Source organism: Oncorhynchus clarkii, chromosome 9 (genome assembly GCF_045791955.1).
Source record: "Oncorhynchus clarkii lewisi isolate Uvic-CL-2024 chromosome 9, UVic_Ocla_1.0, whole genome shotgun sequence".
NCBI lineage: Eukaryota > Metazoa > Chordata > Actinopteri > Salmoniformes > Salmonidae > Oncorhynchus > Oncorhynchus clarkii.
The window spans coordinates 74623389-74641779 of NC_092155.1; the positions used below are offsets into that span (position 1 = coordinate 74623389).

Genomic DNA, 18391 nt, shown 5'->3' on the forward strand with positions numbered 1-18391 from the left:
GAGGTTTCTATTGTCCCCTCTCTCAGCCACAGAGAGCAGACCAGTGCGGCTCTGACGGCTCCACAGATATCAGACCAGCGCTGCCCTGACGGCTCCACAGATGTACTTTGGACGTTGGATCAGAGGATCAGACGGTAGATTAGAGTTTACTACCCCCTCGTGTTAATACTTCAAACGCAGTGTTTTGTTGCCTTTATGGCATGTTAAGGTGTCTCCAGAAAGGGTTCACACCTCTTCTTCACTTTGTTTCACATGACGTTGCTGTTACAGCCTGAATGTTACATGGATTCAATTGAGATGTGTTGTGTTGTACTGGCCTACACACAACACCCTATAACGTCAAAGTGGAATGAAGTTTACAAATTAATTACAAAATGAAAAGCTGAAATGTTTTGAGTCAAGTATTAAATCCATTTTGTTATTGGCAAACCTGAATAAGTTCAGGAGTTAAAATGTAACAACATTGTAGTTGCCGGCAGGTTTGGCCGGGCAGGGATGTCCTTGTCCCATCGCGCACTAGTGACTCCTGTGGCGGGCCGGGCGCAGTGCACGCTGACACGGATGGACTTGGTATTTTATCAAATAGGGATATCTTCTCTAGACCATATTAGGGCAAGAACAGCTAAAATAAGCAAAGAGAAACGACTGTCCATCATTACTTAAAGACATGAAGGTCAGTCAATACGGAACATTTCAAGAACTTTGGAAGTTTCTTCAAGTGCATACGCTTGGCTTTCTCTCAACCAGCTTCATGAGGTAGTGACCTGGAATGCATTTTAATTAACAAGTGTGCCTAGTTAAAAGTTATTTTTTTGGAATTTCTTTCCTTCTTAATGCGTTTGAGCCAATCAGTTGTTGTGACAAGGTACCTTTATATGTGACAAATCAAATTTAATTTGGATTTGACTTGAAATTCACCTTTCTGCAGAACAATAACCTAAAACACAAGGCCAAATATACACTGGAGTTGCTTACCAGTGGCCTATTTACAGTTTTGACTTGAAAATCGGCTTGAAAATCTGTGGCAAGACTTGAAAATGGCTGTCTAGCAATGATTCGCAGTCAATTTATAATCCAGGTGTGGAAAGCTCTTAGAGACTTACCCAGAAACACCTCACAGCTGTAAACACTGTCATAGGTGATTCTAACATGTATTGTGTGAATACTTATGTAAATGAGATATTTCAAAAATTTCATTTTCAATACATTTGAGAACATTTCTAAAAACACGTTATCACTTTGCCATAATGGGGTATTGTGTGTAAACGAGTGAGAAGAATAAATATTGAATTAATTTTGAATTCAGGCTGTAACACAACAAAATGTGAAATAAGTCAAGCAGCCCGGCAGCCAAGGAATACTGAAGACACTGTATGTACCATGGTGCATTGTTGTGGTACTATGTTGCACACTGGATGTATCATGGTGCATTGTTGTGGTACTATGTTGCACACTGGATGTACCACGGTGCATTGTTGTGGTACTATGTTGCACACTGAATGTACCACGGTGCATTGTTGTGGTACTATGTTATGTTGCACACTGAATGTACCACGGTGCATTGTTGTGGTACTATGTTGCACACTGGATGTATCATGGTGCATTGTTGTGGTACTATGTTGCACACTGAATGTACCACGGTGCATTGTTGTGGTACTATGTTGCACACTGAATGTACCACGGTGCATTGTTGTGGTACTATGTTGCACACTGTATGGTGTTGAGCTTTGATAATGCGAGATAATAAAATAAACTAATCTGAATTTATTGGCTGAAAAATAGTTTGTGTGTGGTTGTGTCACGCGGGACGAGGTGTGTGTGCAGGAATCGGACGCAGAGAGAGAGAGTAACGGAGTAAAGTGCTTTACTATTGCACACCAAACTGAAATATTACATTTACATAAGTATTCAGACCCTTTACTCAGTACTTTGTGGAAGCCCCTTTGGCAGTGATTACAGCCTTGAGTCTTCTTGGGTATGACGCTACAAGCTTGGCACACCTGTATTTGGGGAGTTTCTCCCATTCTTCCCTGCAGATCCTCTCAAGCTCTGTCAGGTTGGATGGGGAGCATCGCTGCACAGCTATTTTCAGGTCTCTCCAGAGATGTTCGATTGGGTTCAAGTCCGGGCTCTGGCTGGGCCACTCAAGGACATTCAGAGACTTGTCCCGAAGCCACTCCCGCGTTGTCTTGGCTGTGTGCTTAGGGTCGTTGTCCTGTTGGAAGGTGAACCTTTGCCCCACTGTGAGGTCCTGAGTGCTCTGGAGCAGGTTTTCATCAATGATTTCTCTGTATTTCTCTGTACTTTGCTCCATTCATCTTTCCCTCGATCCTGACTAGTCTCCCAGTCCCTGCTGCTGAAAAACATCCCCACAGCATGATGCTGCCACCACCATGTTTCACCGTAGGGATGGTGCCAGGTTTCCTCCAGACGTGACACTTGGCATTCTGGAAAAATAATTCAATCTTGGTTTCATCAGACCAGAGGATCTTGTTTCTCATGGTCTGAGAGTCCTTCTGGTGCCTTTTGGCAAACTCTAAGTGGGCTGTCATGTGCCTTTTACTGAGGAGTGTCTTCTGTCTGGCCACTCTACCATAATGGCCTGATTGGTGGAGTGCTGCAGAGATGGGTGTCCTTCTGGAAGGTTCTCCCATCTCCACAGAGGAACTCTGGAGCTCTGTCAGAGTGACCATCGGGTTCTTGGTCACCTCCCTGACCAAGGCCCTTCTCCCTCGATTGCTCAGTATGGCTGGGCGGCCAGCTCTAGGAAGAGTCTTGGTGGTTCCAAACTTCTTCCATTTAAGAACGATGGAGGCCACTGTGTTCTTAAGGACCTCCAATGCTTCAGGCATATTTTCTACCCTTCCCCAGATATGTGCCTCAACACAATCCTGTCTTGGAACTCTGCTGTCACATCTACTCTCTCTCTGGCCTCTAGGTCACCAGGCTGCTGGTTATCCCGCACACCTGTCACCATAGTCAAGCACATCAGCGCCTCATGACACTCACCTGGACTCCATCACCTCCTTGATTATCTTCCCTCTATCTGTCACTCCCCTTGGTTCTTTCCTCAGGTGTTATTGACTCTGTCTCATGACACTCACCTGGACTCCATCACCTCCTTGATTGTCTTCCCTCTATCTGTCCCTCCCCTTGGTTCTTTCCTCAGGTGTTATTGACTGTCTCATGACACTCACCTGGACTCCATCACCTCCTTGATTGTCTTCCCTCTATCTGTCCCTCCCCTTGGTTCTTTCCTCAGGTGTTATTGACTGTCTCATGACACTCACCAGGACTCCATCACCTCCTTGATTGTCTCCCCTCTATCTGTCACTCCCCTTGGTTCTTTCCTCAGGTGTTATTGACTCTGTCTCATGAGACTCACCTGGACTTCATCACCTCCTTGATTGTCTTCCCTCTATCTGTCCCTCCCCTTGGTTCTTTCCTCTGGTGTTATTGACTGTTTCATGTTGGTGCGTTGTTTGTGTTTCGTGTTTATTGTTTTGTTTATTCATTAAAAAACTCACTCCATGTACTTGCTTCCCGACTCTCAGAGCACTCGTTACATCTGCGGACAGTTCCTTCGACCTCATGGCTTGGTTTTTGCTCTGACATGTGCTGTCAACTGTGAGACCTTATATAGACAGGTGTATACCTTTCCAAATCATGTCCAATCAATTGAATTTACCACAGGTGGACTCCAATCAAGTTGTATAAGCATCTCAAGGATGATCAATGAAAACAGGATGCACCTGAGTTCAATTTAGAGTCTCGTCGCAAAGGGTCTGAATACTTATTAAAAAAGGTATTTGTTTCCTATTTTTAATACATTTGCAAACATTTAAAAAACAATGATAATAATTTGCTTTGCCATTATTGACTATTGTGTGTATATTGATGAGGGAAAAAACTATTTGGTCCATTTTAGAATAAGGCTGTAACATAACAAAATGTGGAAAAAGTGATCGGGCCTGAATACTTTCTGAATGCCCTGTAAATACACATTAAAATACAAAAACACAGTCATGGGAAGCACAAATAAAACATCACAACTCACCCAGAAAAACAGATACATTCCTCCACAAATACGTCCCCAATAAATACTTTATATTGCCTGAACGGCACCAGACCATCAAGATAAAAACATATATTTTTTTATTTTGTTCCAGCCAATAAAGTGTATTAAAAAGCAGATTTACCTCGCTCGGTGGAGACCCTAGGAACCTCAAGACTTAACCAGTCCTGTGAACGGATTCGGCAACTTCGGTGTCTATACTGCAACAGCAAATTTAGATTAGAGTAATGTAGAGATCAACGGCTCTTTAGCCAAGTCCAGCCAACCTTTTGATACAGGATACAGTGGTGAGTATCAAAACTGTCACCTGTAACAAAACAAAAGGGCATTATGGGAGACCCTGTGTTCTAAACCCTGTGTTCTAAACCCTGTGTTCTAAACCCTGTGTCCTAAACCCTGTGTCCTAAACCCTGTGTTCTAAACCCTGTGTTCTAAACCCTGTGTTCTAAACCCTGTGTTCTAAACCATGTGTCCTAATTCCAAAGGTTCAAGAGTTTTAGCAGCTGCACTTTGATGAATAATATCATCATAATCAACAACAGATAAAAAAGGTTGACTGAATACTCTGCTTCCTACCGCTCAGAGAAAGGCACCATCTGTTTCAGTAGAAAAATAACAACTTTAAATCTTAGCTTCTTAACCAGATCATCTTATATGTTTTTTTTTAACCATCAAATCTACGTTCTATTGGAGAACCATCTAATGAGTGAACATGTAGTTCATCTGAAACATTCTTCGAGAGAGTTTGAAAACAACATGTATTTTATTTTTGCCTGTATTAAGCACAAGTTTTAAATCACCAATCGATTACTGCATATGGTACCTTTAAAATGGGAGTGTAGTTTTGACACAGCCAGATCAACAGTCGGAGTAATAGCATACACAATATATAGTATCATCTACCTATAGATAAAGTTTACCATTTTAAAAAAAAAACAGATTGACCAATGGTGTTTCTATAAATAGTGAAGAGATCAGGTCCCAGAATCCACCCCTGTGGTACACCTTTATGTATTTCAAGACATGCAGACTGAACCCCGTCAATGACGATGGCTAAGCTCATTGTGATACCATCAACATGCCTATCAAGGACTTGTTCAATAAAATACCATGATCAACAGTATCACAAGCTTTTGACAGGTCCAGAAATAAAGCAGCACATTTCATTTTGGAGTCTAAAGTATCGACACGATAATTAACAGCTAAACTGGTTACTGTGATAATTAAATGCCCAGGAATAAACCCTGTGTCCTAAACCCTGTGTCCTAAACCCTGTGTCCTAAACCCTGTGTCCTAAACCCTGTGTCCTAGACCCTGACTGTAGTGGTTGTTGTAGTGGTTGTTGTAATAGTATTGTGTCCTAAACCCTGTGTCCTAAACCCTGTGTCCTAAACCCTGACTGTAGTGGTTGTTGTAATAGTACTGTGTCCTAAACCCTGTGTCCTAAACCCTGTGTCCTAAACCCTGTGTCCTGAACCCTGTGTCCTAAACCGTGTGTCCTAGACCCTGACTGTAGTGGTTGTTGTAGTGGTTGTTGTAATAGTACTGTGTCCTAAATCCTGTGTCCTAAACCCTGTGTCCTAAACCCTGACTGTAGTAGTTGTTGTAATAGTACTGTGTCCTAAACCCAGTGTCCTAAACCCTGACTGTAGTGGTTGTTGTAGTGGTTGTTGTAATAGTACTGTGTCCTAAATCCTGTGTCCTAAACCCTGTGTCCTAAACCCTGACTGTAGTGGTTGTTGTAATAGTACTGTGTCCTAAACCCTGTGTCCTAAACCCTGTGTCCTAAACCCTGACTGTAGTGGTTGTTGTAATAGTACTGTGTCCTAAACCCTGTGTCCTAAACCCTGTGTCCTAGACCCTGACTGGTTTACATTCTAAATACATTTCTCAGATAAAAAAAAGAGCAAAGTTGTACATTTACCCAGGATTCAATAATCTTATCCAGACCAGGAAGTCTTGAAATGGGGTTGATAAGTATTGAGATCACAACATTTAAAAAACACATCCTTCATCATGCTGTCTATCTGAAACTCGATAGACATGAGAGGCATGGACTTTATGGCTCATCCACTCTCTGACAGGGTAGCTATAGATTACATAACAGCCTTTTTGTTTATAAACTGTAGAAACAGGAAGTGGAGAAACACTGGTTTAAAGATGAGTTAAGGCTTATTACATGGCGCTGTAACTATTTAGGAAGACCATGGACGGGTCCTAGCCAAGCTTATGTAACGGATGTGAAATGGCTAGCTAGTTAGCGGTGGTGCGCGCTAAATAGCGTTTCAATCAGTGACATCACTTGCTCTGAGACCTTGAAGTAGTAGTTCCCCCCGTGGCTTTTGTGGAGCGATCGGTAACGATGCTTCGTGGGTGACTGTTGTTGATGTGTGCAGAGGGTCCCTGGTTCGCGCCCGGGTATTGGGCGAGGGGACGGTTTAAAGTTATACTGTTACACTTACCTGACTGTAGTCACCCAAAAACCAGAGGACAATAAAATAGAAATAGAACATAATAAATTCTTCACTTGTCAACTTCTGTAAGAAACTGACATTGTATTCTGTCTATAGCTGACCCGGCAGAACCAGTGGGACCTAAAAGCTTTAGTGTGTGTGTTGCCATAGCGAGAAATTAAATCTTGAACCCCGGTGGTGTCACCTGACTTGAGATCCTGCCGCTACTATGTTCAACAGCAACCCTTCCCCCCTCACTTTCACTTTATGACTTGCTATTTTCAATAGCAGAGAGCTGACAGCAGATGGCGCCGTTGTGGCTCTATTGGGCTCAAAGTCACTGCAACAAGCAGTCAGTCGTCAAATCAAATCAAATGTTATTGGTTCACATACATGTGATTAGCAGATGTTATTTGCTGGTGTAGCGAAATTGCTTGTGCTTCTAGCTCCGACAGTGCAGTAATATCTAATATCGAAGTAATATTTAAGAAATTACACAACATATACCCAGCTCGGATGGTTGATGTCCTTGATGATCTTTTTGGCCTTCCTGTGACATCGGGTGCTGTAGGTGTCCTGGAGGGCAGGTAGTTTGACCCCGGTAATGCGTTGGGCAGACCGCACTACCTTCTGGAGAGCCTTGCCGTTTCTGACTGTGCAGTTGCCTTACCAGGAGGTGATACAGCCCAATAGGATGCTTTCAATTGTGCATCTGTAAAAGTTTGTGATGGTTTTAGGTGACAAGCCAAATTTCTTTAGCCTCCTGAGGTTTAAGAGGCTCTGTTGTGCCTTCTTCACCACACTATCTGTGTGGGTGGTCGATTTCAGTTTCTCAGTGATGTGTACGCCGAAGAACTTAAAACTTTCCAACTTCTCCACCTCGGCCCCGTCGATGTAGATAGGGGAGCGCACCCTCTGCTGTTTCCTGAAGAAGAAGATGAAGAAGATGAAGAAGATCCTGATGGTCGGGACCTTGTCCTTCAATACAGTTTGACAAGGAGGCGAAGAGATAGGATGCAAGGAATGCTTTAACATGGCCCCTCCTCTCTAACATGGCCCCAATCTCTTTAACATGGCCCCTCCTCTCTAACATGGCCCTTCCTCTCTAACATGGCCCCAATCTCTTTAAGCCCTTCCTCTCTAACATGGCCCCAATCTCTTTAACACGGCCCCAATCTCTTTAACATGGCCCCTCCTCTCTAACATGGCCCCAATCTCTTTAACATGGCCCCTCTCTAACACGGCCCCAATCTCTCTAACACGGCCCCAATCTCTTTAACATGGCCCCAATCTCTTTAACATGGCCCTTCCTCTCTAACATGGCCCCTCCTCTCTAACATGGCCCCTTCTCTCTAACATGGCCCCTCCTCTCTAACATTCCCTTTCTCGCTAACATAACCCTTCCTCTAACATGGCCCCACCTCTCTAACATGGCCCCTCCTCTCTAACATGGCCCCTGCTCTCTAACATGGCCACTCCTCTCTAACATTCCCTTTCTCTCTAACATAACCCTTCCTCTAACATGGCCCCTCCTCTCTAACATTCTCTTTCTCTCTAACATAACCCTTCCTCTAACATGGCCCCTCCTCTCTAACATGGCCCCTCCTCTCTAACATTCCCTTTCTCTCTAACATAACCCTTCCTCTAACATGGCCCCTCCTCTCTAACATTCCCTTTCTCTCTAACATGGCCCTTCCTCTAACATGGCCCCTTTCATCATTCAAGATGAAACACTGCCAGCAAAACTCCCTCTATTGTACTCCATGCACCAGACAGCAATTTAGTCAGAGTTGGTTTGATTTAGTGTGTAATTCATTTAGCACAAGATTATTCATTCTCCAGGATATTCCTTTTTAGAAATGGAGGGCCAATCTCTAAATTGTTACTATAGGCCTCTTGCTGGATGATAATTGAATTGGTACATCATGCATGGATGGACAAGACCAGAAAATACTTTACATGGGACTTTTTTGTTCTTAAAGTCAAAGTATAATTAAGAAATGCAGGCTATTCTGGAACATATTCAACAGTGTGACACGTTTATGGGACTTGGGTACACTCATTTGAACTGAATGGCTTTACAAGGTAGAGCCTGGGGTGTAATAAGGAAAGTGGTACTAGATTCAATCATCTGTTACATAATACATTCATAATAAAATCCCATTACATCCGGGATAAATGAGAAATGACATATATCAGGCCTGCACTTCAACCCGGCGAAACAAATGTGCCTCACCTACAGAGTTTGAGACATAAAGACACTGAAACATGAGATGCAAGCTGATGTCGCAGAGGAGACCAGCAGCTGATATTCTGCACGTACTCAATTCTGCGTCAGTTTCCTGCATCGTTTACGTCACCCTTCTCCGTGACCACTCATGTTGGATCAATTCATCAATTTGTAGCCTATTACATTTCTGCTGCATTTAGTTTTTTTTAGGCATGGATATCTCTTACGTTTTTGGGGGGGGGTGACGCTAAGGTTTAAAAGACCCCAGATCATTTTTTTTTTTCTAGGCGAAGTCGTGATTCCGCTGGAGAACGTGCAGTATGTCTCGCACTCTCATATGCCGCGTGAGTCCATCCTAGCCAATCAGATAGCGAGGAGGAAATCACTTCCTGGTTTCTGTCCACTTATCAGCACGGTGGCCTGTCACGAGCGCCTTCTCTGTTGACCGAACGAGAGAGAACACTACCCTTGCACACGGTTAGGCCTGATAAAGGTAAGATGAATACATGTATTGTATTTATTATTTTGCGGCATTAGTTTACTTAGTAATGACTATAATTTCTTCTTGTCTCAAATTTGATAAAATATCCGCTAGTTTTAGACAATTTGTCTGATGACATTGTAGATGACATCTGATGACATATCCCCTTCATCATCATCATCATCACCGAAAATGCCGAGTTCTCTCAGTGGTCTATATCTTTGGTCTTTTGTATTTTCATTTTGGAGCTTTCAGTTTTTGGAATGCTATTCATGACATGATGTTGCTTGGCCATGTCTTGAAGCTTGGTAGCTAGTCTATTTTAAACCGTCAGCTGGCGAGATGTTACTCATTTAGATACAGCAGTGTGTGAGTCTGGGGGAGAGGAAAGGGAGTCAAGTTGCAATCACATAACAGTGTTTCCTAACTACTGAAATACTCTGCCACACCTTTCCGTACCATTTTTATTAGATGAAGACAGTTCACTATTGTTTGCTTGCCATTCGCTGGTATGCAGTGTGGCCAAGTTAGTACTAGATGTGGGAGGGTGTAGCTACAGAATGTAGCAATCTGTCGCTGAAACAATGTAGCCAACTGTGGTTATTTTGTGGTTCTCTTTCGGAGATGTTGAGAAATCAATGTTACAATGTTTCTATTTGCACGCCGACAATGGAATAGACATCGTGCACGTTTACTAAGATAAATATTTATATTAATAGTTTCATTTACATTCTTTATTGATTTTTATTGAACTTTTATTTAACTGGGCAAGTCAAATGATGTTTTACAATGGCGCCCTACCCCGGCCAGAGTCTGTAGTGACGCCTCTAGCACTGAGATGTGGTGCCTTTAGACCGCTGTGCCGCCTGGTGAGCCCCTCGGGAGCCCCATCTGTTAGAGATATTTTAACTTCCTTGTCATACCCACTCAGAGATAATGAAAAACAGATCGAGGCAAGAAGCTGAATTTAATCCTGGAATGTCAAGTCTCTTTTGTAATTTATTTCCATTGTGAGGAAGCCATTTAGGAAGCCTTATCAGACAAGGCAGACGGACAAAAACACCACCTGTTATAACTTAATGTGTTATCACTGTTATTACTACCACAGGGATTATGTTTTGTTTCCTTAAATGTCAGGGGACTTTAGGTGCTGTGTGGTTCCGACTGTAGGCTAAACATTACTGTGAGTGCTATAGAGATCAAGAGTCGTGTCTCTGTGTGTATGCGTCTGTTAATGCGGGCCGACAGTTGCCCCCTCTGCCCTCCCTTTCTGTCATTTTGAACCAGTGGCGAGTTTCCACACGATCTACATTTAAGGACAGAGTATTTTCCATTGGTCCAGAAGGGGTTGGTTGGTGGAGTGTCTGTCTGACAGGCTTCAGTGGTTGAGACTGGAACATGGGGTTCATTCATGCATTTATAACAGTGGAGGGGTAGATGAACTGAAAGTCAAGGCAAATACAGATTTTAAAAAACAAACAGATCTATACGCTATGTTCTGTATTACATAGTCCAGTCACTCGAGTGCAGGGTTCATCAACTCGATTCAGCCGCGGGACGATTTTTCTTGAGCGGATGGTCAGGGGGCCGGAACATAATGACAAATCATTTGTAGACAGTACAATTGACCGCAAGAAGCACAAACAGATATAATATTTGATCATTTCAAACCTTGTATACTATCACGTGTCTCTCTATTATGCCATAGAAATACTTGGGAACAAATGTCCAAAAATTAAAATCACTTGGGAGCTGATTTCCTGTTTTTTTTTTATAGTCTTTTATGTCCAATAATTAAAATTCTTGGAAAGATTTGCAGCGGCCAAATAAAACCACATCGCAGGCCAAATTCGTCCCTCTGGCCACTAGGTTGGGGAACTCTGCTCTAGGGGCAACCAGGGCCTTGGCTGTGTTCCAAATGGTGACCCATTCCCTATATAGGACACTAGTTTTTTATAGAGTTGGCATTTGGGAAGCTAGCTGAATATAGAGCCTCTGTCTGGTCTAAAATCTATCTTTCCACACACTTGAGACTTGGAATGTGAAGAGATAGCTGGGCTGCTAATAGACCAGAGAAATGCTCAGGACTAGGCTACATCACAGTAAATGTATAAGGTAAGGTAGATAAGCTCATAAGCCAGGGTTAAGAAGACAAACCCACTGAGGTACATGTACAGTGCATTTGGGAAATTATTTAGACCCCTTGACTTTAAAAAATAAATAAAGTTTCAGCCTTATTCTAAAATAGATTAAATTGTTATTTCCCAGGGCCTCCCGGGTGGCGCAGCATCGCAGTGCTAGCTGTGCCACCAGAGACTCTGGGTTCGAGCCCAGGCTCTGTCGCAGCCGGCCGCGACCGGGAGGTCCATGGGGCGAAGCACAATTGGCCTAACGTTGTCTGGGTTAGGGAGTGCTTGGCCGGTAGGGATATCCCTGTCTCATCACGCACTAACGACTCTTGTGGCGGGCCGGGCGCAGTGCACGCTGACCAGGTCGCTTTGGGCACAGTGTTTCCTCTGACACATTGGTGCGGCTGGCTTCCGGGTTGGATGCGTGCTGTGTTAAGAAGCAGTACGGCTGGTTGGGTTGTGTATTGGAGGACGCATGACATTCAGCCTTCGTCTCTCCCGAGCCCGTACGGGAGTTGTAGCAATGAGACAAGATAGTAACTACTAAAAACAATTGGATACCACGAAATTGGGGAGGAAAAAAGGAGGCACATTTATTTGTTTTTTCCCCCCTCATCAATCTACATAATGACAAAGCAAAAACAGATATTAATACATTTTTGCAACTTAACATTTTTAAAATAAATCAAACTGAAATATTACATTTACATAAGTGTTCAGACTCTTTACTCAGTACTTTTGTTGAAGCACCTTTGGCAGCAATTACAGCCTTGAGTCTTCTTGGGTGTGACTCTACAAGCTTGGCACACCTGTATTTGGGGAGTTTCTCCCATTCTTCTCTGTAGGTCCTCTTGGTGATCCAGAGTAGCGGGGCGAAGGTATAGGACGACAGGCAGGTTCAGGGTCGGGGCGGGCAGAATAGTCAGAACCGGGAAACTAGAGAAACAGGAGCAGGGAAACAAAATGCTGGTAGGTTCTACGAACAAAAAAAACGAACTGGCAACAGACAAACCGAGAACACAGCTATAAATACACTGGGGATAATGGGGAAGATGGGCGACACCTGGAAGGGGGGTGGAGACGAGCACAAAGACAGGTGAAACAGATCAGGGTGTGACAGCAGCAACTTTGTACAGGTATTCTACACACGTGCATCACATGACGTTGTCTGCAGCACTTCTTCTGCATTATCTGCACGGGCCTGAATATGGTTTTCATCAAGCTGTCCGCTCAACAGGAAGCTGGTTTTCATCAAGCTGTCCGCTCAACAGGACGCTGGTTTTCATCAAGCTGTCCGCTCAACAGGACGCTGGTTTTCATCAAGCTGTCCGCTCAACAGGAAGCTGGTTTTCATCAAGCTGTCCGCTCAACAGGAAGCTGGTTTTCATCAAGCTGTCCGCTCAACAGGACGCTGGTTTTCATCAAGCTGTCCGCTCAACAGGAAGCTGGTTTTCATCAAGCTGTCCGCTCAACAGGACGCTGGTTTTCATCAAGCTGTCCGCTCAACAGGACGCTGGTTTTCATCAAGCTGTCCGCTCAACAGGAAGCTGGTTTTCATCAAACTGTCCGCTCAACAGGAAGCTGGTTTTCATCAAGCTGTCCGCTCAACAGGACGCTGGTTTTCATCAAGCTGTCCGCTCAACAGGAAGCTGGTTTTCATCAAGCTGTCCGCTCAACAGGAAGCTGGTTTTCATCAAGCTGTCCGCTCAACAGGAAGCTGGTTTTCATCAAGCTGTCCGCTCAACAGGACGCTGGTTTTCATCAAGCTGTCCGCTCAACAGGACGCTGGTTTTCATCAAGCTGTCCGCTCAACAGGACGCTGGTTTTCATCAAGCTGTCCGCTCAACAGGAAGCTGGTTTTCATCAAGCTGTCCGCTCAACAGGAAGCTGGTTTTCATCAAGCTGTCCGCTCAACAGGACGCTGGTTTTCATCAAACTGTCCGCTCAACAGGAAGCTGGTTTTCATCAAGCTGTCCGCTCAACAGGAAGCTGGTTTTCATCAAGCTGTCCGCTCAACAGGACGCTGGTTTTCATCAAGCTGTCCGCTCAACAGGACGCTGGTTTTCATCAAGCTGTCCGCTCAACAGGACGCTGGTTTTCATCAAGCTGTCCGCTCAACAGGACGCTGGTTTTCATCAAGCTGTCCGCTCAACAGGACGCTGGTTTTCATCAAGCTGTCCGCTCAACAGGACGCTGGTTTTCATCAAGCTGTCCGCTCAACAGGACGCTGGTTTTCATCAAGCTGTCCGCTCAACAGGACGCTGGTTTTCATCAAGCTGTCCGCTCAACAGGAAGCTGGTTTTCATCAAGCTGTCCGCTCAACAGGACGCTGGTTTTCATCAAGCTGTCCGCTCAACAGGAAGCTGGTTTTCATCAAGCTGTCCGCTCAACAGGAAGCTTCACTTACCAGTGCCTGTAGTCTGGTTCAGGTTATTAGTCAACCTACCTGGGTGTTTACAAACACTACAGGAACAACATCATCCACATGTATTGATCACATGTTTACTAATACAGGTTATTAATCAACCTACCAGGGTGTTTACAAACACTACAGGAACAACATCATCCACATGTATCGATCACATTTTTACTAATACAGGTTATTAATCAACCTACCAGGGTGTTTACAAACACTACAGGAACAAGATCATCCACATGTATTGATTACATGTTTACTAATACAGGTTATTAATCAACCTACCAGGGTGTTTACAAACACTACAGGAACAACATCATCCACATGTATTGATCACATGTTTACTAATACAGGTTATTAATCAACCTACCAGGGTGTTTACAAACACTACAGGAACAACATCATCCACATGTATTGATCACATGTTTACTAATACTGTAGAACGTTGTTCTAAAGCTGTATCCGTACCCATTGGATACAGTGATCACAGTATAGTGGCTATATACAGGAGAGCCAAAGTTCCAACAGCTGGGCCTATAATAGTGTATAAGAGATCATACAAAAGATTTTGCTGTGAGTCTTATGTGGATGATGTTCAAAAATATTTGTTAGTCTGATGTGACTAATGAGGAGCATCCAGAAGCTGCACTTGATGCATTAATGAAATTGCTTCTTCCAATTATTGATAAACATGCACCTGTTAAGAAACGGACTGTTAGAACTGTCAAGGCTCCATGGATCGATGAGGAATTGAAAAACTGTATGGTTGAAAGAGATGGGGCAACAGGAGGGGCTAATAAGTCTGAGTGCACATCTGACTGGCGGACTGACTGCAAATTGAGAAATGATGTGACTAAACTCAACAAGAAGAAGAAGAAACTGTATTATGAAGCCAAGATCAACGATATAAAGAACGACAGAAAAAAAACTTATGGGCAGAAAGACTAATTCAACTCCATCATCCAATCAGATGGCTTATTCATCACAAAACCATTTGATGTTGCCAATTATTTTAATGATTACTTTAATTGGCAAAGTGGGCAAACTTAGGCAGTAAATGTTAACAACAAACAGTGAGCCATTGTATTCATGCATAAAAAAAACAAATAATTAAACAAAAGCACTGCAGGATTACATTTTGTAAAGTTAGTGTGGGAGAGGTGGAAAAAATATTGTTATCAATCAATAATGACAAACCTCCTGGCATTGACAACTTAGATGGAAAGCTACTGAGGATGGTAGGAGTGGCTATAGAGTCAGCTCTCTGTCATATCTTTAATCTGAGCCTAGAGGAAGGTGTTTGTCCTCAGGCCTGGAGAGAAGCCAAAGTAATTGCTCTACCCAAGAGTGGTAAAATGACCTTTACTGGTTCTAACAGCCGACCTATCAGCTTGCTGCCAGCTCTTAGCAAACTGTTGGGAAAAAATTGTGTTTTACCTAATACAATGCTATTTCTCTGTCAACAAATTAACAACAGACTTTCAGCATGCTTATAGAGAAGGGTACTCAAAATGTACTGTACTGACACAAATGACTGATGATTGGTTGAAAGAAATTGATAACAAGAAGATTGTGGGAACGGTACTGTTAGATGTCAGCCTTTGACATTATTGACCATAACTTGTTGTTGAAAAAACGTATGTTATGGCTTTTCAACCTCCGCCATAATGTGGATTCTGAGCTATCTATCTAATAGAGCACAGAGGGTTTTCTTTAATGGAAGCTTCTCTAATGTCAAACATGTAGAGAGTGGTGTACCGCAGGGCAGCTCTCAAGGCCCTCTACTCTTTTCTATTTTTACCAATGACCTGCCACTGGCATTAAACAAAGCCAGTGTGTCCATGTATACTGATGATTCACCCATATAATAATCAGCAACCACAGCTAATGAAGTCACTGAAACCCTTAACAAAGAGTTGCAGTTTTGGAATGGGTGGCTAGTAATAAACTGGTCCCGAACATCTCTAAAACTAAGAGCATTGTATTTGGTACACATCATTCCCTAAGTTCTAGACCTCAGCTGAATCTGGTAATGAATGGTGTGGCTGATGAACAAGTTGAGGACACTCAATTACGTGGCGTTACCTTAGATTATAAACTGTCATGGTCAAAACATATAGATTGAATGGTTGTAAAGATGGGGACAAGACTGTCTGCTTTTTTGACACCACACTCCACAAAGCAAGGAGCAGGCTTGAGTTTTTATCTTGATTATTGTCCAGTCATATAGGTACTACACATAAGGTCCTAGTTAAGCTGCAGCTGACCCAGAACAGGGCACCACGTTTTGCTCTTCATTGTAATCAGAGGACTGATATAAATACTTTGCTGCCAGTCTCTCTTGGCTGAGAGTTGAGGAGACACTGACTGCATCACTTCTAGTTTTTATAAGAAACATTGTGTTTTAACAAAGCAGGACACACAAACACACAAACACACACACACACTTACCCCACCAGACATGCAACTACCTTCCATTTCAATTAGCGCAAGTGAACAGCAAAACTGTTGTTTTTTTTAAACACATAAAGCAACACCTCACGGCACAATGCCTCCCCCCCCCCATGTGACCTACTTGTTGTGTGTATTCACAGACATGTATGTGGTACTGATAGATACGCCCCCCCCCCCCCCCCCCCCCCCCCCCCCCCCCATCAATCCTCTGAATCTCTCCCGTACATCCTCCCCCGCTCTCCCCACAACGACCAGAGAACCACACCCCTTCCCCGTGGGACTGAATGGAAAGAAAACATATAGATAAATATATATACAGTATAACTGGTTTGTATATGTGTTGATTTAGCTGAGATTGTTCTTTACAGAGTCAAGTATATTTATCCAGGCCTCAATTGTTTGTTGACGAGCACCATTTATTTTCACTGTTGATAATTCTGATGTTATAACTTCTAATAGTAACTGTATCCACTGGTTAAATGGGAGAGAGTGAGGTGGCTGCCATCTTAAGCGCTAACATCCTCTTTCTCATTTCCTCTCCAATCTCCACCTTCTTCCTCTCCTCTCTCCACCCTCTTCCTCTCCTCTCTCTCCACCCTCTTCCTCTCCTCTCTCCCCACCCTCTTCCTCTCCTCTCTCCCCACCTTCTTTCTCTCCTCTCTCCCCACCCTCTTTCTCTCCTCTCTCCCCACCCTCTTTCTCTCCTCTCTCCCCACCCTCTTTCTCTCCTCTCTTCTCTCCTGTGTAGTTCCAGAACCATGTCGATCCTGAAGATTCATGCTCGTGAGATTTTCGACTCCCGTGGAAACCCCACCGTGGAGGTCGACCTGTACACCAAGAAAGGTAAGAGATAGCCCTGCTCCAGTATTATCTGTAAACTTTGTTCTCTCAAGGGTTTGTGTTCGACTTTGGGTGCATGCCTTGCAGACGCTGCCTTTGCCCGAATCATTTTTGGAACTTCTACTTTACATTATTAAGTCATGTGGCGTGATTGTTGTACACACCACTGTTCTCTCTAATGGGGCAGTTTGAACTGCTTGAGCAACATTGCATGAATGCACATTATCTAGGATATATTTAGCAACACACTACTGTCTGTACTGTGATTTGCAGATTATTTTTGTTTTGTTTAATGGTTTCCTGAATTGATCACTTTAGAGTGATGAATCCATTTTAAAGTGGTGGAACAGTCTGTCAGCTTATAACACCTAGCAGAGCTAATGCATCAAACATGTCCCTAGCAGGCAGCATTGGTCTGGCTCTGATTTAGTGCTCTGATAAAGTACTCTGATAAAGTACTCTGATGAAGTACTCTGATGAAGTACTCTGATGAAGTACTCTGATGAAGTACTCTGATGAAGTACTCTGATGAAGTACTCTGATGAAGAGCTCTGATGAAGAGCTCTGATTTAGTGCTCTGATGAAGAACTCTAATGAAGAACTCTGATGAAGCACTCTGATAAAGTGCCAACTCACTGTGATACTGCTCATTGTGTCGTGCAGGGTAGGGCGGAAATGGAGGAGGAGGATGTCATTGTTTCCTTGGCCCAGTCCTTTAACGTTCATGCTGTTTATACAGTGCATTCAGAAAGTATTCAGGCCCCTTGACTTTTTCCACATTTTGTTACGTTACAGACTTATTCTAAAATTGATTAAATTGTTTTTTCCCCCTCAACAATCTACACACAATACCCAATAATGACATCACAATACCCCATAATGACAAAGCAAAAACAGATTTTTTGAGATGTTTGCAAAAAGCGATTACAGCCTCCAGTCTTCTTGGGTATGAGGCTACAAGCTTGGCACACCTGTATTTGGGGAGTTTCTCCCATTCCTCTCTGCAGATCCTCTCAAGCTCTGTAAGGTTGGATGGGGAGCATCGCTGAACAGCTATTTTCAGGTCTCTCCAGAGATGTTCGATCGTGTTCAAGTCCGGGCTCTGGCTGGGCCACTCAAGGACATTCAGAGACTTGTCCTGAAGCCACTCCTGCATTGTCTTGACTGTGTGCTTAGGGCCGTTGCCCTGTTGGAAGGTGAACCTTCGCCCCAGTCTGAGGTCCTGAGCGTTCTGGAGCAGGTTTTCATCAAGGATCTCTCTGTACTTTGCTCCGTTCATCTTTCCCTCGATCCTGACTAGTCTCCCAGTCTCT

At 43.5% G+C, this 18391-nt stretch overlaps 1 protein-coding gene across 2 annotated transcripts in view; it reads left to right on the forward strand.

The window, feature by feature from the left end:
• The first annotated feature begins 8886 nt into the window (after positions 1 to 8886).
• Positions 8887 to 18391, forward strand: part of LOC139416947 (enolase 1a, (alpha)) — a 29068-nt gene continuing 19563 nt past the window's right edge. The window contains exons 1-2 of one of the 2 annotated variants that reach the window (XM_071166134.1): positions 8887 to 9251; positions 16987 to 17081. In XM_071166134.1, the coding sequence (XP_071022235.1) occupies positions 16997 to 17081 (85 nt within the window). In that variant the 5' untranslated portion in view covers positions 8887 to 9251; positions 16987 to 16996. The remainder of the gene's footprint in view (positions 9252 to 16986; positions 17082 to 18391) is intronic. The other variant, XM_071166135.1, reaches the window with a different exon arrangement.